This window comes from Corapipo altera, unplaced genomic scaffold (genome assembly GCF_003945725.1).
Source record: "Corapipo altera isolate COAL_440 unplaced genomic scaffold, ASM394572v1 22b, whole genome shotgun sequence".
NCBI classification, from domain to species: domain Eukaryota; kingdom Metazoa; phylum Chordata; class Aves; order Passeriformes; family Pipridae; genus Corapipo; species Corapipo altera.
The window spans coordinates 2,086,922-2,109,545 of record NW_020884876.1 but is presented as its reverse complement, the minus strand read 5'-3'; the positions used below and the strand labels follow the sequence as shown (position 1 = coordinate 2,109,545).

The window sequence follows — 22,624 nt, the reverse complement described above, 5'->3', positions numbered from 1 at the left end:
TGAATAACTGGATGCTCTATACAGACAGATTGAGGTGTTTTCTAATGGTGAGAGTGTAGTACTTTGAAGACCTTCATTTTTTTGCTCTGTTTTGGGTTGCTTATTCTTCAATCATACCCTACAGATATGTAGAGAAGACAAAGTAGAGGTACCTTTTTATCAAAACCTGCCCAAGTCAAGAATTACAATGATTTCTAGAGCTTCATATGGAGAAACATAATTTGAGTGGTAAGATCATACTTAACTGATATTTTGTGTCAAACCACTGGTCACTTACAGGTCATTTAATGAAAACTAAATACATGAAATTATTTTTTTACTGGGACTAGGGAGTACAGACATCTTCTGACCCATAAGGAAATTATGTGCAATCAACCCCAAATCTCAGATGGCCAAACAGTATAAAACAACAAGTAACAGAACTGCAGCATTTGATTTATGGGCAGCTGAGCGCTGCAGGCAGCTAAGACTCCTCCTTAGTTTGGCAGCGCCTGTCGTTTTCACTGATATGACTATTGCTGCAGAGATCTATTGCCATCAAAATATCTGAGCCAGTTTCCCATACCTTTGAAGTCCTCCCTTAGTGCCGTTGTCGCTTTTAGCAGCTAGAATCTTCTTGCCTCCATCTGGGCAGTGGGAAAGTTAATATGCTGTGCGACAGAATCAGAAACCACAAGTCAAACCCAGGTAAAACATGAAAAATCAAATAGAGCGACTTTGGAAAGCTGCTTATTCCACAACTCTTTTCCCTCCTAAGTTTTCAGTAAAAGGAGCTGTTATTAAATAGAGTGGTCCAGGGGCTTGGGGCAGCAAATGAGCCAAGGCCTTGTGAGTTTCCACTGATCCTTTTGCTGGTTTTACCTGCAGCTGGGTTATGAGGTGGTTTTTTAGTTTTGTTTTTCAGCAATAAAATTCTTTGCTTGTATAAAGCTGTGTGGTTCCCATTCCAAAAAGTTCTGTTAACTCATGCGACCTCTGAAGGAATTAAACATGTTTTGCTTCCTAAATGGAAAGCCGCTAGAATATTTACATAGCAAAGTAGTCTCTAAAGATTTATCTCCTTCTTCCTCCTAGATTTTAAAAGAAAATAAATTCCACTTGCTTGAAGTTGACTTTTGCTTTAATATTTTTAATGATGTGTTGAGGACAGTGGGCTGGAAGCACAGGGATTAAAGTGCTCAGTTCTCTTTTCAGTTTTGTCAGGGACACGTGTTAATTCAAGTAAACTCTGACCCTCCTCTTCTCTTCCTCCCAAGCTTGCTCTGTTTTCTATTGTGTAAAATACGTTTAATGATACATATTACTTTAGATTCTTACAGGTTTATTTAATATTGAAAATAATGCCTTGCACAGAATTGCAAAACGTTTTTTCTTGGGTTTGTTACACTTCCTCTTAGGTGCTGTAGATCCTATAAATCACATTTTAAATGTCATTTTGTAGCACAATATCATGTTCAGTGTTTAAAACTGAAAAAATTATTTTGTACTTTCTTCATTATTCTCCCATCTGCCAAAACTCAGGTCTTTTGCAAAAATCAGCAAATTGACGTCAGTTTATTTACCCTTAGGGACACTAAATTATTACATGGCTTAAGTTCTAAAAATAAATAACTAAGAAGGGTGGAGGAAAGAGATGGAAAACAACAAAAAAAAATCTGTCACAAATTCTCCCTGGATTCTGAAGAATATGTGATGATAGCATTAAAATGTCCAAACAATTCAACCAAGCAGAAGGTGTTAGAGCTTGGGCCTTTTGGCTGGCTCTGCATTAAGCAGCATTAATGTTTTTATATAGCCTTTGGAAAGCTCAGAATTGACCTGTTTTTATTATTTTTATTGGCTCCCTTGGTGATAGACAAATGGGGCTAACTTGAGGCCAACATAACCAGCAGGAAATTTGGGTCATGGGTAGTTACATTTTTAAAACTTGTGTTTTAGGGCTGTTCAATCAGGGTAATTGATTGATTGTTAGGCGGTGCGGGGAGCCCCTAAATTATCAGAGGTGGCCAGATACTGACAATCTGCCAGTGGATTTTGTTTGAGGCAAATTTCCCAGCTCCCTGTGGAACCATGCTCTGCAGTGAAGCTGCAAGTCCCATTTTTTTCATGCACAGTCCAGTCCAGTTGGCCTGTTTGGACAAAATAGCCTCTGAAATTTGGCAGTTCCATTTGAAGCCCTCTGTGGTGCCATTTCCCAAGAGATAAGGGAAAAACATTCCAGAGAAGTTCATACCCCAGAAAGACCCTACGTGCATTCTGAAGTTAATGGTTTATTACAGCTCTTTAATTATTTGTCCTCTTTCATTTTTACTTTGAAGATAAGAGGTGGCAATTGTTACTTGAAGTTGTTGAGTTTTAGCCTGCCCCATAGTAAATCACCCTGAAAGTTTAGGCACAGGTTTTTTTATCATGTATGTTTGAAAGTTTGCCAGAGTTGCTGTACATGTGTGCTTGCAGAATCTACTATCCTCAAGCAGGAGCTGTTGACTCTACTGTTCTATGCAACCATGTGCATCCTCAGTGCTCCATTCATGTGGATAATCTGTGTATGCAAAATATAGCTTTTTCAAAAATTCATCTTTGTTGGTGTAGCAGCGTGCTATGAGGTATGTAGAGGTGGACTGAAGTAGAGTTTGGGTGTTGGGAGGGAAGGAGAGGAATAGATGATGTGCTCAGTAGACGGTAGATGATGTTTAATAATATGTTTCATAGGCCCTGCCTCTCCATAAAAGTGAATTCAGATTAATGTAAATTGAAGTTTGTCATCTCTTCCAGAATAACTTCACAGATAGATTATTCTTCAGTTCTTTTATTTTTAGGACTGATTAGGCTTTTGTTAATTGAGGATTGCATTCTCATGATAACTGCATACCTCTGAATTCTTTGAAGTATTGTCTTTTTCCATTTTAGGATCTGGATGATCTAGTGTTTATTGTACATAAATACAGATGAGAATTTATTTGATGTCACTTTTCAAGAAGAGAGCAGGTAATACTGAACTGAGGCAGGGTTGAGTTGAAATTTGGGAACCGACAACCTTGTCTTGAGGATAGCTCAGCTGCCAGACCAGTACCAAACACTGTAGATTTGCTTCCCAGGTGGGGCAGTGTTTGGACTTGCTGTGCATGTGATTTAAAACTCCCTGCCCAAACACAGAGGGTACCAGCCCCTACTGAATTTCTAAATGTTCCTTTTTGGCTCTCACATGCTTTTCACCCCTGTAGCTTTGTAATTTACTGCTTCAAGTCCGCAATTGCACTTACTGTTAGGTTTAGCATGTGGGTAGTTAGAAAATTCTTCACTAAGGTTTGAATTCAAATGGAAACAGCATCTGACCACACTGAAGTCCCATGAAAAATAAGTCCATGGCAAAACTTGTATGTCAAGAGCAGGGTGGGGCGCAAAAGTCTACAGAAGTGTTGTTTCTTATAGCACAGCCTGGAAAAAAGTTTCTTGAGAGCTTGAGTAATTCATGCTTTCTTAATGATCAAGATCTATGGTGGATCAGTGTAGGTATAAAAACTACAGTTTATGAGATGCTTGTTAGTGTTTCTGAGATTGTCAAAGAACAACTAAAACAAAATGCAACCAGAACCAGGAACCTCTGAAGTCTTGTATGGAGCAGTTTCTGTGTTCCTAAAGTTTTTGCATGATTTTACTATTGTATAAACCTATGTCTCTTTCTAGTTTGTTTGATTTGTCTTTTATTTACCTATTGTTATTCCATTTAAAGAGTATATTGCTGGCTGTGGTCCCTATTTACCATGACTAGTCTGTGTGAAATTACTTAAGAATAAATGTTAAGAATAAATGTTTGCAGACTTGACTCTTTGGATTACAAGAGATTTGATCTTTCACTGCGCACTATGAGTTGACCCACAGGTTTTCATGTGGTGATCATTTTGGTGATCACGGGACAAGGGGCAGGGTACTGGTGTTGCAGGAGACCTATTGCTTGGATCAAAGCAATCAGTACCACTGGGAGACAAAGGCTGTTCTCCTACACCTCCCTCCCCACACAGGAGCAGTGTGTTGCTCCTGTTTGCCTTGCAGTGGCTCCACTTCTTCTCTGATCCCACTGCTGAGCTCCAAACTAAGCTACAGCAGAAAACTAGCATGTGAAGATTTCATACACAGGTGCTTGCGGGCAGCGAGGGTGGCAGTTTGATGGTACAGTTAGTCGCTATGTTGCTCTGACTGGCAGAGACATACACAGTGGATCTAAACCTCAGCCTCGGTGTTACATGACGTCTATGTCAGCATGGCACTCGAGGGCATTCATGTCTGAAGTCTCCTTTTTACAACTCCAGTAAAGTTGTATGGATACCTCTCCCACAGTGATGAGAAGAAGCAAGAGCAATTTCAATTACTGGGAAATCCCAGCATACTCTCAGTTTTCCCTTCCTTTTGTCTGCCAGCCTTCCTCTCCTTATATACACTTTATGATCATCTTCCAGCCTCACAGCCACGCTTCTCCACACTTCTGCACGGCTTTTGCCTTACTCGCCTTGCAGCATGGAAGTGCTGTGGCAGTGAGTATGACCTGCCTAGCAAAGAAGGCCTTTTTGGTGTAGAAACCCACTGTTACACGGCTTGAGAAGCTGGTGAGTGGGCTGTGAAGGAGGCTGAGGGAGAAGAGGGTCAGGGCCCATGCCAGGCTGATGATTACTGCTCTGTCCTTGATCTGTTGTAGAGCTCTTGTAGGAGACCACACTGGTCACTTAAACCACATGCTTCACAAGTGGTTCCCTCTGTTACTAATTTTCTGAGTTTCTGACTTGAAAATGTAGGGTCAGGTTTGCAGATACGCTGAGAGCTTGCAATAGCAACTAAAGGCAATGGAAGCCCTTGCTCCAGTACAAAATCAGGCCCAAGGATAAAGCCCGAAATTTAGAGGAAGTGTTTGACCTTGTGCTTTCTACCCATACCACAAGAATGGATGCTCCCATCCTCTTATCATACTGGTACTTTGAGAAGATCTAATCATCAGGCTTTTCAAGTGCTAAGGTGCTGCTATCATGAGTTCTGAAGAGAAAACTATAGAAAACTAATAATGTTTTATTAAATGAGCTCTGCTATTATGAGAAATAATAGCTTGTGGGTGCAGGCAGGAGTATGTCTGACACTAACTGACAAGCACTACGGAGTCAATCTGACATGATCTTCCTTTTGTTTTTCAGACTATTGGCGAATCAGAAATGCCCAGTGTTTTGAACCAGTTGTTGCCAATGATCAAGTCTTACAATGAGAGAACGAAAGATGATTATACCTGTGAGGACTTCCTTGTCTTGCTGGTATACATATATTCTGTGGTTGGAGAAATTGAAAGTGGAAAAGAGCTGGATGCAGCTGAAGAAGAGGTGAAAAAGGCCCTAGTCAAGGCAATTTGTGATGAGCCAGAGCCATCTCCTTTGTTGCAGAAAATTACAGGTAAGATTCTGCTTGTGTGGTGAGAAATTGGATGGCTGGGAATGTGGGAACTGGGAAAAGTGTATAAAAATGGCTTGACTGGTCTGTGGTGCTGAGAGTACATGAGTAAGCAAAAGGATTTCCTGTAGCTTTGTTCCATCTCCCGTGTTCATATATGCCAAATGCTGACAGGCTGTCCTTGAAGAGTGCTGAGTCTGATGAAAGCTCTACAAGTTGTTCTTTTTGTTAAAGATTGGCTAAGTTTGTGTGTTTTTGTAAGGTAATCTTTTCCACAATTTCTTTCACTGATTGGTGTAAAGTTGACCCTGGGAAGTCAAAATTAGTCCTGGAAGCATGTTCAGTGAACCACAGTTGCTTTGTGAATACAAGGAGCTGGCCTGTCTGACATAAAAGAAGAAATGTGTCTAAAACCAACACTGAGCTTTTTGCTGAAACAACATGAACATTAGCCTTTAAAAATAGCATGCTAAGCCTTTTTTTAGGTGAGCACTCACAGAACAGGAAAGCCATAAACTCTTGCTGCTGGTGTCAAATTTTAGAAAAAAAATATTAAAAACTTTATTTGAAATAAATGAATTATGGCTCAGGGGTGGTCTACCATGACAGAAGGGACATCACTTCCTGTTATCAGTTTTTCTCAGTATTTGATAATACTGAGGAGGTCATTGACCAGGTCATCTTTGAGGTGGTGAGCATATGAACAGAAATCAAGATGTTTAGAGGAGCTTACAATTGAAAGCCTTTGCAAAGGATGGGCCTAAGTGTGGAGTCTCCAGGGAAGTGTAATAATACTGCTGTTGGTTATTCTGGTACTGTTCTGCTCCTAGTTTGAAATACAGGTGTGGTCTTACCAGTCTGCTGTTGCTTTGAGTGTAAAACACTGTAATGGTTGAAAGACTTACTGCAGGAATGGACATATTCAGTCATATTTGCAATGTGTTGTTATTTTAATACTCCTGGACATGATGCCCACAGTGTTCCAGGCTTCTTGTAGGCTTTTGCTCTCCTTTTTTTTTCAATATGTACTGTACATCTTGTACACTATATGGTGTTTCCTCAGAACTTCAGTGGTGTCTTCTGCTGGATGCAGTGTAGTCATTTCTAAATCTCCATTTTCGTATTTTCCATTTTCTCCTGTGATCAGAGATGTTTTAAATCACAGTTTTATCACAGTTTCTCTTCATTGGGCCTAATGTAAGTATGCAAAGATTTTAAGTCTCTAAAACTTCAGTCAAGTACCAAAGAGAAGCTCTGGAGAGACCCTGTACAGGTAATTTTAGACCAAGGACATCATTGTTATGTGAGGAAATTAATTGCATAACACAAAGCCGGAGTCCTTGCATCCTTCTGTCTGTACCTGTGCACAACTATGTTTGTGCTATCTGCACAAGTGTATGATAGTATGCTTCCATACTTTTTTGATTCATCAACATTCTTCATTTTTACATCTTATTTAGTTCTTTTTGAGTTATTAATAGAAGAGGGCAAGGCAAAATTAAAACCTACTGTCAAGACTAAAAATAAGGATTCTCTTGGGAGCAAAGTATAAAATGAAATTTCTAGGAATGCTCCATAGGTAGTTTTCAAGGCTTTATTCATCCAGCAGTTTGCTTTCTTAGCATTGGTGGAATTTGCTGAATTTGCCAGTTGCTATATTTGCAGTACAGTTGAATTGGGAAGACTAATAAAACTTGACCAGCCTTAGACCTACTCCTCCTTGTTCTCTGTTTTGTCAGGCCTGTTTTACAGCCTGCTGGCCTTTGAACCTTAGGTACTTTGCTCACTACTTGAGAGGCAAAGCAAGTCAGAACCATAGGAGCATCCACAGGCTTTCCTTCAGAGGTACATCAGGACTCTGTAGCAGGGCTGAAAATCAGGGAATAGATAGCGGTGCTGATTTCTCCTTTTTGTACAATCACATACACAATGTTGAGGCATCTCCTGCTACCAGCAGAACTTCTATGAGCTGCAGACTGACTATTCCTTTTAGCAGATACTGGTTGGCATATTTTCACAGAGGCAACCCAGCTCTGCAAGTTAGCAACAGCCATGCATCTGGACAGATCATGGTTCAGACCTTCAGCATTCTACCCTCATTTTACTGTAAGAAACAGAAACAAGAGAAAGCCTTTTTTGCTCTTGCCACAAAAGTTAATTAGACTAAAAAAAAATTGCAATAATTCTTGGAATCTCTCACTCATGATCAGAAAAAATAAAATGTTCACAGTCTTTTATTTTCACCTGTCCATCAAGCTAAGGACTGGGCCAGTTACTGGGTGAGTTCAAGACGCTGACTGCTGGCTCACTCCTCGCCTCCAGATTGAATTTTCAAACCCTCTGGCAATCCATGATTGGACAGCTGGGGTTATAGCAACAGACAGAAAAATTCACTGTTCCTTGTAAAAAAGCTAGAGAGAAGTTATAATACATAGGCTGCAAACCCAAGCGCTCCAAAGCTGAGAAATGTCAGTAACTCTGTTTCCCATGTAACTGTCATTTGACTCCTGTGTGCGTTGTAGCACAGTCTTCAATTTCATGATTATATACTGTATTTTCTATGAGCCATGGCTGCATTTGGTGTATGGACTGAACACCACAGAGGACTAGAACCATATAGTTTCGATTATTCTTACACACGATGAAGAAGTACTTAAGAGGTAAATGAGACTGTATGATATTCAGCAAGTAACTTTCTCTGGGTCTCAGTTTGAAGTTGATGAAGTGGACTGGTGCTCTCAGCTTTATGTGATTCGTTTTGGAACTTGAAGCAGAAAACCATGGAATTACATTTTCAGGTGCTAGTGATTATGTGTCTTTGAACAAAGGGGACTTTGTGTTCTGCTTCCTGATACACCTGATACCTGATGTTTTGGGTTTTGTTTCATCACAGCATTACACTAAGGCTGTTTGGTTGGTTTAAGTTGAAATTCAAAGCCATATCTCAGCTGTGGCTCTGAACTGCTTCCTCAGCCTTTTGCTTTCCACTTTTCTGCAAGGCATGGAAGTTGTGCAGTCTTGAGAAATACACATTTTTGTTGGTTTTATCTGTTGTTCCCATACAGTCACTTGAGAAATAAAATGCAAAACCCTTGTAAAATTTTAGAAAACTTGACTTTCGAGGTCAAATTATCAGTCAAAGAAAAGGTTTATATGAGGTATCTTCTATTCCTATTTTACTTGTTAAATGTAAACTAATTAATGGTTGTCCACACTTATAGGCAATCTCCAGTCATATAACTACCTCACAGAACTAGTGCAAATGTCCCCTAAAAGAGGCAGCTCATAGGTGTACAGGGTATATTTGTGCTGTTTGGTGTTACCTAGTGAGACTGGACTAGTATTTGCAGTACGGTAAAGAAAGCAGTTCTCAGAGACAGACAGGGTCTGTCTGTCCCATTGGGCACACTAGGTTTCCCTAAGGTAGCCTAGATGATTACAGCTCTCTGCAGAATACTTTTGAGATGCAGCACTTGAATAACCTTATATTGTGTAAGAAGCATAAGCCCTTCCAATTTCCTGGCTGTTGAGTGTTAGGATTTTCAACCTTATTGTTGCTTGAACATGTGTTTTCCAAAATATTTATACAATAACATTCTGCATTTATGTAACACCCTGTTTCATTGAAGCACTAAAAAATATCCTGGAACTGTTAATTAAAATGAAAATGCAATGCATTAATCACCCAATGAGTTTTAAGAAATATTATACAATTTTTTTGCATGCATAATAATATAAAAGTACATTAGCATTGTTGTGTTTGATGGAACTGTTAAATAGTAAGTGTAGTGGTAGACTGTCTTAATGCCTTGGGTAATAAAACTGCATGTAACAGTTCCAAGATTTCTCCCTGGTGTGATTTACCTTGGACATATGTTCTTCATCACTGATTTCAGCAGAATGTTACAAATTGGAGGGGAAACAGAATAGACCAAATCATAATGGAAAATGATGCTTTTCCCGTAATGTTGGGTTTGGGAGCTTTTGGGGTGGGGCTTTTTGGCAGCTGTTTAAAAAAAAAAAAAAACTGTAAAAGAGTGTATTTTATAATCTTATTTGTTCATCTAGTTCTTAAATATCAGTGTAGAGTTGTGTGCAACGCATGCAAAAGCAATGCTAATAGAGCCACAAAGCAATTAAAAAATTTATTTTTTCAGCTGTGCTGTTCTCTTCTTTTTCATCTGCACATCTCTGTGGGAGCTTTGTAGAGCAGATCTGCCTTTCATGGTGTGCTCTGGAGGCCAGCAGCCCAGCCAAAGGCATAGGCAGCCAGCTGTGCTGCCCAAATGCAGTACCTCTCACCTGGCAGGGCTGTAGGTATCAGCTGCATCCTCTTGAGCACAGGTGTGGCAGAAACCCGTGCCAGGAACTACTGTTTATCAACTTCTAAAACCTGAAAGTTTTAATCACAAAACGGATTTCTGGACCTTTTCCACCTTTTTCTAAATTCTATGTGTTGTATAATGCAGGGGGAGAAGCAAACTGAGAAATCTTTGTTTAAGGACCAAAGTGGAAATGCAGAGTTCTTTTAATGTCTAGAGTCTTGCATTGGGGTAGAGAGGGGGCTGGGGCTGGGGAGGGGAAGTACAAGCTGTCTGAAATCTGTCTTGTAGCATTTTTAGACCTATGTATAAATTTAGGGACTGGGAATCATAAGATCAGATTCTTCATCTTTTATTTGTCTGGAGATACGTCTGATTTTTGGGGGTCTGGGGGAAGGAGTTGGAAAGCTATTTCTTCTTTTTTCTCATAGGTTCGGGTTGAATTTGGAAGAACAGGGTAGAGGTGATGGACCAGTAGAAGGTTCCCTGCCTATGGCAGAGAGGGGTTGGAACTAGATGTTCCCTTCCAAGCCACACTATTCTGGGATTCTGGGATTCTGTGAAGTTAAGGCATTGCCATACTGAATTAGATAGATGGTGTCTCAGCTGCTTGTCCTCTGCACGTGATTCTTGGGGGGAGATGTTGCATGTTAATGAAGTTACATACTAATGAATGTTTATAATTTCATTACCTTGATGCTACTTTGGCCCAAGTATCATTAATCCTAAAATCAGTCCTGGTTTTGCAATAAACATTTACATTCCAAGACAGTAACAGCCAGTTCCCTTAGAGGAGACATACTCACTTTTATTTGGTTGTGATTTTCTCTTCACTGATGGTTGGGAGCAACAATTTCCCAAACCTGGCTATGTTAAGGGTAGGTAAGTATGAAATTAAGTCCTTGCCTGAGGTTATAATGTAGCCCCTTTAGATTGAGTGTGCCACCTGCCTTGTGTAGGAGAGGGCTTTCCCATCTTTGCAGTGGAGGTCTAGCTCAGGTATCTGTAGTGATTTTCCCCGCACACACACATTCATACAGTTCAGAAAAATATACCATTGTTTAAACGTAAAATACAAGAGTAAATTCTGAGTGATTTTAAATTTTCCATGCTTTTATTACAAGTGCTTTCTTTAAAGTTTCCACTAGTTCAGTGGAAGGCTAGCCCTATCCCTCCCATGAATAATAGCTTATTTCCAAGTAATCCATGGGTTTCACAGTAGAACTGATGGGAAAAAAAAGTCATGACTTGAAAACTTTATTAATGGCAACACGTAGACAGAGAAGAGTTAATCTGGTGTTCCTGTGTAGTGTAGATATTTATGCTGAGAACTATAAAATAAAAAAAGCTGCAACCAAGTTGTTTCTTGCTATCATTGAGGGAAGTATAGAAAAATCGAAATTAAATATTGTCTTTTCTAAGTTTACAAAGATTTAGAGAAGTTTTAATTAGCTGTGCTGTCTTCAAGCCTTCTCAAGAGCTTCTGTTTTGCCCGTTCACGCTTCAGGAACTCAGCTTTTACATTATCTGCACAAAAAATAAGAGCCATGTGTTAGCACTGCTGGGTCCTGCTGTGGCATTCCTGCATGTCTGGGTACTAGATTCAGGTTTAAGGATTGCTCCATGATTCCAAGCATCTGTGGAAATCTGTCTGCCAGTAGGTTTAGTTAAATAGGCATCAGCTCCCCAACAAAACAAAGGTTTCTGATTGTTGTGGTTTAACCCCAGCTGGCAGCTCAGCCTCACACACCCACTCGCTCGCTTCTCCCTGGTGGGATGGTGAGAGAATCAGAAGAGTAAAAGTGAGAAAACTCGTGGGTTGACATAAAGACAGTAGGAGACATAAAGAGGTAAAGCAAAAGCTGTGTGCACAAGCAAAGCAAAACAAAGAATTCATTCATCACTTCCATGAGCAGGCAGGTGTTCATCCATCCGCAGGAAAGCAGGGTCCATCATGCTTAATGGTGACTTGGGAAGACAAATGCCATCTTTCTGAACATCCCCCCCTTCCTCATTCTTCCCCCAGCTCTTTATGCTGAGCATGACTCCATATGGTCTGTAATATCCCTTGGGTCAGTTGGGGTCAGGTGTCCCAGATGTGTCCCCTCCCAAGTCCTTTTGCATCCCCAGCCTCCTGCTGGTGGGGTGGTATGGGGAGCAGAAAAGGCCTTGACTCTGCGTAAGCAGGAACAAAAACTAAACGTAAGCTTATCAGGAACTAAAACATCCCTCTGTTATCAGACCCATACCGGCTACTATGATGAAAATTAACTGTATCCCAGCCCAAACCAGCACATTGAGCTAAACATGTTAAGAGCTCAGAAGGGTTACAGAGGGTGGGAGAATACATTCTAAACATTTTGAATGTCCAAACAGGCTTCTCTCAGAAATACTGATTAGCTTCTACTAGTCCCTGATGCCAAAGGGTCATTTTCAGGCCTAATGTTAGTGGGACAGCTTTGCACTCCAGTGTAAATTGGGGAAAAAACCTCTTCCCACCAGGTTAGCCTGTTTATATGCATGATTGTAGGCTGTGTTGTTTGATTATTCTGCTCTGTCCTGTAGCCTGCAAGTCATAACTGCAGCTCCATGGTGAAGGCAAATGCCAGAAATGTCACAGAATGTGGTCTGTGTAGGGCTAAATCTGCTGTGATACAGGGAGGAGCAGTAAAAGCTGGTGTGGCTGTGGCGTGGCGGCTGCTTCCACCATGGGTAAATTTCAAAGAAGAAAAACTTTCTCATAGAATAGTCTCTAATCAAATGATTAAAAAGAAAGTCAACTCAGGTTATGACAATGTTTCTTTCTCTTTCTCCCATGCTCCCTTTCTCACCTCCTCCCCCAGTAGCGAGGAGGTGATCCTTGCCCTGCAGAGCCTTCCCAGGCTGGTGTGCAGATAAGATACAGTTGGAAAGAGTTTTCTCTTTTGCGTTGTACGACAATGTTAGAGCTAAATAGTTTCATCCTGCCACCATACAGGCATTACTACTGCAGCCAGAGAAAACCCAGATCATTTTCTTCCCAATTCTGAAGTGAAAGTTGGATGTTCAGGAGACTTTTCCTTTTGCCCCAGCTGATTTTATAGACACCTAAAATACTCCTCTCTAACTGGAACAGGGTGTGTGTAAGATGATCTCCTAGTATCTGTATCCTTTTCTCAATGTGTTTTGGACACAACCCAGTGGAAAGCATTTGTGGGCCAGCAGTCCCAGAGGATGGTGACGTTCACTCTGCCAGGAGCACTGGGAAGACAGGATCAAAGCTGCTGCTTGACTGTCTGAGAGGGGCTGCGTAGGGAGCTTCTGCAGTTTAATTAATCCTGAGATGCTGCCACTGCTGCAACGCATCAGTCCTTTGCTTCATGGTAACAGAGCCATTGGGTGAAAAAAATCACTTCACGTGTCCTGAGATATTAATCTAATTTACACAACAGTCAGAAGGATTCAAGGGTTTTGTTGTAATCTCTGCAAAAACAAGGAGAAATTGGGTATGCACCGAAGCAATGACCTGCTCTGCTTTAGCCACTGACTCTGCAGGTGCAGAGTAAATGACCTAAGTTTTATCAGCTCCCCTTAGGATCTTTGAGCTCTCCAAGACTGAAGTACCTTTCTGCTGTGACCTTTCTAAAAGCTTTTTCCCATTTTTCTTCAAAATCTGTGGATGGCAAGTGGAAGATAGGTGAGCCAAATCAGCAGACACTGACTGCAGGCTTTGTGTCACTGCTTGGGTGGATTCCTGGGCTATTTCTCAGCTGGGAAACATGGAGGGTTTTCTAGTGAATTGTTTGGAAGACAAATTGCAGTAGTTTTCTGAATTACTTTATATCTAGATTTGCATGGGCATATTTTTTGTAGGTTTTAAAAATAGGAGGCATATCTTAAATATCAGTGTTAAAAAACTATGTTCCTAAAGGTGAGAAAAATCTAATTACTCTGTACACATGCAAGGATATTTTATTTAGATTTCGTGATGTATGTTAAAATGTGTGGTAGAGGACAATGCCAATGGAAGGCCAGCGCTTTGGGGATTTTTTTTAAACTTCCATATGTTGTCTGTTTATCTTGTCTTCAGCACCTGGTCTCAGTTGACTCCAAACTAGATAGTGATTTTCATTGAAGTGTTTATAACATGAAGTCTTTTTTTCTGTTTTTTAACATGAGACATATGCCTGCAGCTCTGCAGGCCACTGTCTCGCTGCCAAGTTAGCGGACAGCCAACTGCAACAGGAAACTGATATGGTGTGATTTTCATTAATGATTTATATTCCTTTTCAGCATGCAATTTCAATAGCATTTAGAAGATGCTTCTAACATCAAATACATCTTTGCTTTAAGAATAAAATGAAAACAGAGGCTTCTTTAGAATTAGGCACCTTTTTTAAAGGTACTTTTATGTGCATGTGGCGTGGTTAAATAATTTTTTTCTTCTTTTCATATGAGTGACTTCCTTGACAAACCTTCAAGTTTCAACATCATGTTGTAAAATTATGAGTAAATTCTTGCTGTTTTTCAGAGCACACCCAGCCTGGCAAACCACAAATGGTAGAATATTAAATAACTGTCAAAATTAAAAAAAAAAAAAAAAGAAGAAAAAAAAAGATTTTAGTCACCACCCTTATTGCAGAAAACTAGTGAGATTTTTTGAGAGTTGTCTTTCTTTGGTATACAGACACAAATATTAAGGTGTTTGCTGTAGATTGCAAAATTTTGCTTGGTTCGTTTGAGTGCTTGCTTGTAAGAGTTTCTAAGTATTCTATTGTAATTTTTGTCAAGTTGGTGTCTGTTTTAAATACCACACTGTGTAGTGGATCTGATGGCACAAGCATCACCTCTGCCAAGGTAAGCAGGAATTATTGCCACCTTTCTGTATTTCTAGTTATTTTATTCAGCTCAGTGGTGGTGGTAGTTCTCTAGTGCTTACTATGAGATTTTATCAGGTGTGAATTCTGTTCTTTGAATTTTGGATGGTCAACCTATGTCAGGCTAGCAATCTCCACATATTTTAATGATGATGCAATATGCTGAAATCCTGTATTTCAAGAAGCAATCAAGCCCAGAGATAAAATGGAGTTACACAGTCCTCTGGTATTGCAGAGTTAAACAAATGAAATCTCTCGAATAATTGACAATAACCCATCTTTTATCTTGCAACACTGTTACTCTGTTGGTCACCTTAACATCTCAATAGCAGAACCATATGTACTCAAGCTCTTACAGTGTAAACATAAGAGGCAGATCTCTCATGGTCTTGTATTTTAAATCAACAGGGAGAAGGTGCTCTCATGATCCCTTTCTCCCTATTTGTTCTTGTTTAGTTTTAAATTTTATAGTTGAGTAAATGTCACTGCTGATGGTTAAAGTTCAGGTCAAGTTACATTTTGCTGTGACCCTTCTGCTCTCTTGCAGACACTGTGACTGTGGTCTGTCAAGACAGGAAAGTTCACAAATCATAGCCTAAGGATTTTTCCCCCACCCCTTTTTTTCTTGGATATCATTTCGTCAGGCAGGAAAAGTAATGTTTGCAAAATTGGATTGCGGGTGCTTTGTTAATTGAGAGTTTTGTGAAAATAACAGAATGATGTTTGTGTCCTACACAATTTTAGAAAGTCAAATGCATTGCTGAGGCTAGTCTAGTACCAGATGTCGGATTTTCTTTTAATTTCCCACTTTATTCATGAAAATAAACATTATTGTGGAAATAGTTGCCTGATGAGAGGTGGCAGCAACCAGTCATAACCAATTAGACACATTTATCTAATGAAAAACAATACAAATATGTGTTTGACTTGCATGGATTTATGTTAAAGTGGGGAATGTGTGGATATAATATGCAAATGTTCCTGGTTGATTCAAATCTCCAAGCTTTTGTTTCTGTCTGTGCATATTTGTTTTACAGATTTGTGTACACCATGTGTATTGATGTAGCCTCCAAGACCTTAAAAAAATAAGAGAGAGAGAGAGAGAGAGGTAGAATTAGAGTTAGAAAACAGCCTTTGGGGAACGCTTATAGCCACAGAGAAGTGCTGCTGCCAGTTCACCAAGCTGTGCTACCTAGATGACATCTTCTTTCCCAGGCTGTTAGTGAATATCAGCATATCTATACCCAGAAGGCTCCCCAGAGATATACCACGATCCTAGAGGGAATTCTAACTTTATTCTCTTAAAATGTTGAGCAATTGGAGAATATATAGGCATGGCAGATGTTGTGTTAGCTTGAAGTTTATTAGAATGGAGGCTGCAAAAGAGAAAAACCTAATAAAAATTTGGAGAGAGCTGTGCCTCCAGTAGCCTTGCCTAACAGCAGATTGCGAGTCAGAGTAAGAGAAACTAATTCTTCTCTTTCTTCATCATCTTTTATCTTTATCGCTTTTCTGTCATCTTCTCCATACTCTGCCCACATTCCTGCAAATCCTGTGCAGTAAGTGGCTAAGAAATGGCAGAAGTAGTAGGGGATAATCAGTTGCCTCTGTTCCTTACTGTTGATCGTGCTGAGAAATGGTAATTCTGGCATTTGTTAAATTTTGATTCCTTGCCTTTCGAAACTCACTGTTGTTCCTTTGATGCTTTCAACATAATTTCTGAAGTAAACAAACAAAATACTTCAAAGCTGAAACAACATTTTAACTGTAGAGAATGATACTTATTTTACTGGCAAGTTCAAATAATTTGGCTGCACATCATACCTATCTGCTGCTTGCACTAGTGATCAGTGCAATAACAGGTTGTCTTCCAAATGGACCAAATTTTTACCAGCAGATAAACATGCCACCTAGGCTTTGTTGGTGTTTGACAGCAACAGAATATGGAGGTTTATGAATAATTGATTCAATTTGAGATTTTCTGCCTATATTTCTTTAGCTTCTTTTGTCTCTTCATGCCACAATGCTTTTCCTCTACCATCCCTCTCATATTGCTCCCTGTCCATCTGTTTTTACATCTGCCCCAATTTCCAGCCAGCTGCCCCAATTCTTCCCTCTGCCTCTCCATCACCAACATGTATCCAGTCTGCCTTTAGCTCCTTGCTACACCTGCTTTTTTGTTTACCTCCTCTAAAAGTCTGCCTTTGGTCTCCTCAGATTCCCACCTGCAGGATGTCTTGTACCTTTGCTTCATTTGTGTAGGCAAAGTACCTTCTTACCCTTTCTTATTCCTAATTTCAGGTCAAGCATTTATGGTGGGGAGACTTCCGTGACCAGTTTCTGTGTCCCCAGGTGCAAATGTTCTTACTGTCTCACTCGTAGATCTCCTCTGTTCCACGGAACAAGCTACTGTAGGATAGTTCCATCCACAACTGGTTATGAAGTGAATTTTTAAAAAGGAAAAAATAAAAATAAAATTTAACAAAGACATTATGCTTGTTTTTTATAACTCTCTAAACCCCCTGTTCCTACATTGCATCCTCAAAACACAGATTTCTATTGATGGATGGAAGTGGAGAACACTGGGTTTGTTCCCGTCTCCCTACTTCAATGCAAATTTAAAATGGGAACCTTGTCTGTCTGCCTGTCTTTTTGTGGCCTAGAAAGAGTTTTTTTGAGGGCATGACTCATCTTGTTTAATTGGGTGCCTTGAACCAGACTTAGGAAGTACCTATTCCTCTGTTTCCAAGGGAGAGGTGTGGGAACCATCCTTCACCAAGTTGATAATGTACCTATGGAGAAGGCATACCTTCCTGGCTTATGGTTTGTCTGCCAGGAGCCCCAGCGGGATGGTTGACAGTCCCCAGTTTGCTCCTGGGAGCTTTCATCAATGAAGGTCAGGTTGCAAAGTTTGGATGTTGCTTTATTTCTCTTTGTAATTATTAATTTGTGCCTTTTTCTTTCCTTTACATTCCGCAAAATGCTTCTTCTTCAGAAATAGTCTTGGAAGTTCATCTCCTTTCACCAATGCTGTTCTTGTCTAAAGGTCTGGATGTTTTTCTTTGAGTTCACAGTCCTTAAGTCACAGTCATCAGTTTATGATGGTTCTTTCTCAGTTCTTTTGTCTTAGACATAAAATACGCATTCACCTGGCCTGTGTTTCAAGAAAGAAGAATTTGTGTAAGTGGTAATATATACTTATTTACAGGTTTTATTAGACATTCTTTGTTACTTTTGCTTCCATGGAAGTGCATTGTGCTTTTGTAGTAAGTGGAGGTTTCTGCACTTTTCGGTGCACATGTCCCTTCCTTAACTCCCTCTGTGGCCCTGGGTTTGAGGTGCCATCTTGTGTGTTGCCTGTGCAAATAATGTCTTCCAGTCTCTTACTTGTAGTAGTGCATAGAGTCATTTGATTTGTTTTTCCTTGTAGCAGCTGTGATTGTTGGATTTAATATCTATTTGATTCTAGTATATTTGCTATTATCTCTTTCCTGGTTTTCTGGAGATAAACTGAGATGAGTCATAGAGCACTTATTCCCAGAGATAGCTTCAGCAATTGAAGAGGAACCATGAATACTTCAGGCAAAAGTACTAGATATTAGGCATAGATGGTATGAAGGTCACTGGTTTTTGTTATTTTTTCCCCCTCCGTAAGTAGATGAAGTTCTCCTCAAACAGACTGCAGAAATACCAATTAGTGTGCTTCATTCTGAAGTGTAATCAAATTTAAAATGTAAAAAATCCCTTTCGGCTACAGTATAATCAGACCCCTAATTATGAAAGGCATATGTTTGCCTCCATCTTTCTTCCCTCCACCCATGTAGATAATTGTTCTTCTTGAATGATTTCTTCGTTGGAAAAATCTTTGTGACGTTCTACTTCAGGTTTGCTCAAAGCGATGTTGTTATCTGGTGCATTAGGTTTGTGTTGTTGGATTCTTGCAATATAATATACAATATGGTTACACTGATTACTTGCTATTTTGTCTGTCATCTGTGTTTTGGAATATCTCAAAGCTTGTCAGTCTTCCGCTGGGGATTACATCATTTTGGGGGTCTCAACCACTCTGAAACAAAAGCATACTTCAGTGGTAAAATATGTATGCCCGGACAGCTGGCAGTCTTTCAAGGCTCCAAAACTGACGCAGAGTTAATCTCAGAGAAATGTATTTTCTTATGTTCATAGTAACTAAACAATTATTTCCATGCTTCCCTCCCATCCTTTTTTTTAACTTCCCTTCCTGAATGTAGGGATTTCTTTACAGATAGTAATTACTAGCAAAGAATACATTTATTTGCTTTTTTTCACAGCAATTGCAGAATGTATTCTGGGGTGATTTTGGTTTCTGTGTGGTCTTTTGACTGTTTTGACAATGGTCAATTCAAATTAATAATTGTTTCTTTAGTGATAAGCCTAGTCTTGTTTGAAATGTGCAAGTCTCTCAGTTATTAGCTTGCCATTTTAATCAGGGCAGACTTTTGAGGAGAAAGTTACCTGCACCTGCTAAACTACCTTGTCCTTTGTTGAATTCTAACAACCAATTGTATCAGACTGTACACCCCATCACATAAGCACCATTTGTAAAGTCTTCATCAGAGCTGAACTGAAGGACAGTTGGTTTGCAGCAGGGGGAATTTAATCTTGATATCCACTGTATAAAATAGCTTCAGTGATATTACAAGAAGATGCTAGAAAAAACAGCAATGCAAAATTAGACTAAGAATGTGCAAATTTGCCATGTGTGTACTTAGTCTAGATTTTCATTCTACTCCTACTACTTTGTTAGGTTTAAAAATTATATGATGCAATAACTTGTTCTGAGGAAAATCTGTCTCCCAGATTACCAGCTCCCAGTTTTTATTTGGGCAGCCTGATTCCAGGCTGTGGTGGGTCCTATTTTGGTACCAACTTCTGCAGGAGGGCTCACTTATAGGCAAACTCTGCTTTGGGAGCTGCTGCATTCAGAAGCACTGCCTGAATCTCTCTCTCTTAGACCCACTAGGTGAGGATGTAGCCAAAGTGAAAACATCTGCGGAATATTCTCAGCTTTAACAGGGTGTCGCTTTTATTTTCCCAAAGTGTTATTTAATGAAATATTTTTATCGTATCTCCCTAATATTAAAAATTTACCTTTTCATTTGAAAGAGGATTTAGGCATAGAGTGTGAATAACTGATATGAACTAAAAATAACAAGTAAAAAATGTAAAAGAGCTAATAGTACTAATTGATTTTAATTGCCATATAGCACCCATAAATAAGGTACTATTGTTGAGGGTATAGGTGTGTATCTATTTCTATATTTGATTCAGTAGAAAATCTGTGTGAATTTCGGCTTGATTTTTTGATAGATTTTTATTTAATTTGAAAATATTTCATCCTAAAAGAGATATGGAAGTAGGGAATTTATGCATTTGTTTCACATAAGATGCAGGCAACACTGGCATGACAGATAGGATTTTCTATATGTAGAAAAGCATTTAAATAAGTGGAAAGTGAATGTGAAAAAGTTCTGGGATTTCTTTTAAGACAGAACTTTCCAAAGACATCCCTTAAAAAGATTTTCTATCTCCTTTTAAATTATCGCAGATTAATGAACTCTATGTTCCTCTTAATTTTAATGGAATTTAATTTTAATTACTCTTTTTTTCTTGTGTGCAGCAGCTTTTTAAAATAAAGAGATTAGATGGCCTTCACATTCTTTTGAAGGCACACCACTGCCAAAAGAGCACTTTGTAAGCAATTAAGCAGAATTGTGCAAGCTCTTGTTGCTGTTGTTTAAATCTACAGCAAATCTGATTTCCCACCAGTTTGCATGCAAGTCATGCAGTCAAGTGTCTAAGTTATGCAGGTTGTGCAAATTGAAAGTTTATTGAAGAGCCTGTATAGTTTTCAATGGCAGCTGTCCACAGGATCCTTAACGCTGAGCCGAAAATTTATCTTTTGATTTGAATGGTTCTCACCCCTAAAAACATTAGAAGGTCTCAACAGCATTGCTATTTTTAGCTAGATAGAGCTTATGTCTTTGAGTTTACTTAGGCATCAGACCAAAGATCATTGAAGTCAATATGAATTCTTCCACTTACATCAGCATGCTCTGGGTCATGCCCTTAATAAACTGTTGTGTTTGCTCTCCAAACCAGAAGAGATTGCAGCATAAAAACTGGTGCTGTACAAACCAGCTGTAGCCTGAAGTTCTAATTGTATCTTCAGTCAAGCAAGTGGAAGATAAACAGCCCACGAGAAAAGTTTACTGCGTTAAAGTTACCTTTCAGCTCACCCAACCTGGGTAAAAATATCTTGGCATCACCACCTTGTACACACACCAGTGTGAGTGATGAGAGGCTGGGGCGGGCAACAAAACACCCTCCAAGATTTTAAAGTGTGAGTGTTCAATTATTAAGCAAATGCTGACTCATCTGTGAATTAAAAAATCATTTTGATCTTTGTTTTGAAAGTCTTTCTATCATGATAGAACAATTATATGTGTACTGCAGATGTTTTGAAACATGTGGTGAAGATGATAGTAACAATTAAGAAGCTCTGTATCAGGAACCCTGAAAATATGCTTGGAGTAGAAAGTCCAGTAGGCTAAAAATTAGGAATTCAGATATTGTACTGTATGGAAGTACAGTAAGGAGGAAAAAGGAAATATGTAATATTATGCAATATTACTCTGTTACTGTTCAGAGGAAAACATGGAAGAAAAAAAACCAAAGGGCTGTATTTAGCACTTTCACATAATTACATTATAGCTGAGTAATGCTGTGGGCTTAAAAAACAGTTTTATAAGTAAGAGAAAGGGATATTAAATATATTAAAAATATTCCAGACAACCAATGAATTCAGGATAAAAATGTGCTATAGAAAAAATAAAAGTACCTGATTTTGAAGCTTGATTTTAAGGCAAGCATCTTCAACCTTCTCTCTGAAAAGGCTTAGACAAGCAGAATACTTTCTGCATTAAGGAAAGCTAATTTCTCACGGGTCTGTCCAGGTCCTTCCTGAATGTCACAGAGGGGAAAAACATAGTTAAATAGAAAATTGCAGTCTGACCTGAGAGTTGACAAGAATACTAACATGAAAAGTCCTTAATTTGTGGGTCTGAAAGTGCAAACCCTTCTACTAGCTTTTATTTGGCAGATGTATTAACATTATTGGAAACTTTAATGATAGTACAACTTTTTTCCTGTGTGATTCTGAATTTTATCTTTGCAGCCAGAAAAACACAAGCTACTCAAATGTGATAATGGTATTCATCTTAAAATTTAATTTTATTTTGTTTAATTTCTAAAATAGCTTTTTTTTGAGCTATGAATAGGGAACTGAAAGAAATTTATATCATTATGCTAAATTGTTGTCTGCTTTCCAGTTTTGTTGCATGCTTAATTATTCCCTTGACAAACAGGATAGAAAGTATTTACACATCACATTCTATGATTAGTCAGCCTCTGTGTTTGTGTCTGGGTCAGTAAAAACAGAGCTACTGTTGAAGGTAGAAATAATCATGCTGGCTTATGCCTGTAGTCAATGCTTCTACCTCGGTTGGGTACATTTTTTCCAAACTGTATCAAATACCATTTATAAGGTGTTGCAGTGACTGAGGAAAGGGCTGCTAAGGGACTGTTTAGGCACAGCCTTTCACTTACACTTTATACAAATAGGTAGCAGAGGTACCGTGGTATTATTAGTGGTTAATTGTTCGTGTTAGGTGCCTAAGGTTAGTTTTTGATCCTGGCAGATTCTCAAAAGGTTTTTGTTAACTACTGGCCCAGGAATGAGGACTGTTTAGATTGGTGATCTTCACCGCTGAGAATCAAGTCCGTGTGATTTTTTTTAGTTTGCTTTGTGGTCTTGTTGATAGAGCAGTTTCTTTGAACACAATTCACCAGGTACTTTGAAAAGATTACCATTGAAGGCATTTCAGTACAATTTTCAGTCACTGTGGGCAAAGTGCTCCCTTGCAGTCCCATCTCTGCTAGAAATTGCTTCTCTGATATATTGCAGATGCACCCAGAGGA

The 22,624-nt window shown here is 39.2% G+C and overlaps 1 protein-coding gene across 1 annotated transcript in view; it reads left to right on the top strand.

Moving 5' to 3' along the window:
* SCFD2 (sec1 family domain containing 2) overlaps window positions 1-22,624 on the top strand; it is a 188,614-nt gene that overhangs the window by 78,302 nt on the left and 87,688 nt on the right. Inside the window, exon 5 of the mRNA XM_027635848.1 lies at window positions 5,181-5,430. Coding sequence (XP_027491649.1) covers window positions 5,181-5,430 — 250 coding nt within the window. The remainder of the gene's footprint in view (window positions 1-5,180; window positions 5,431-22,624) is intronic.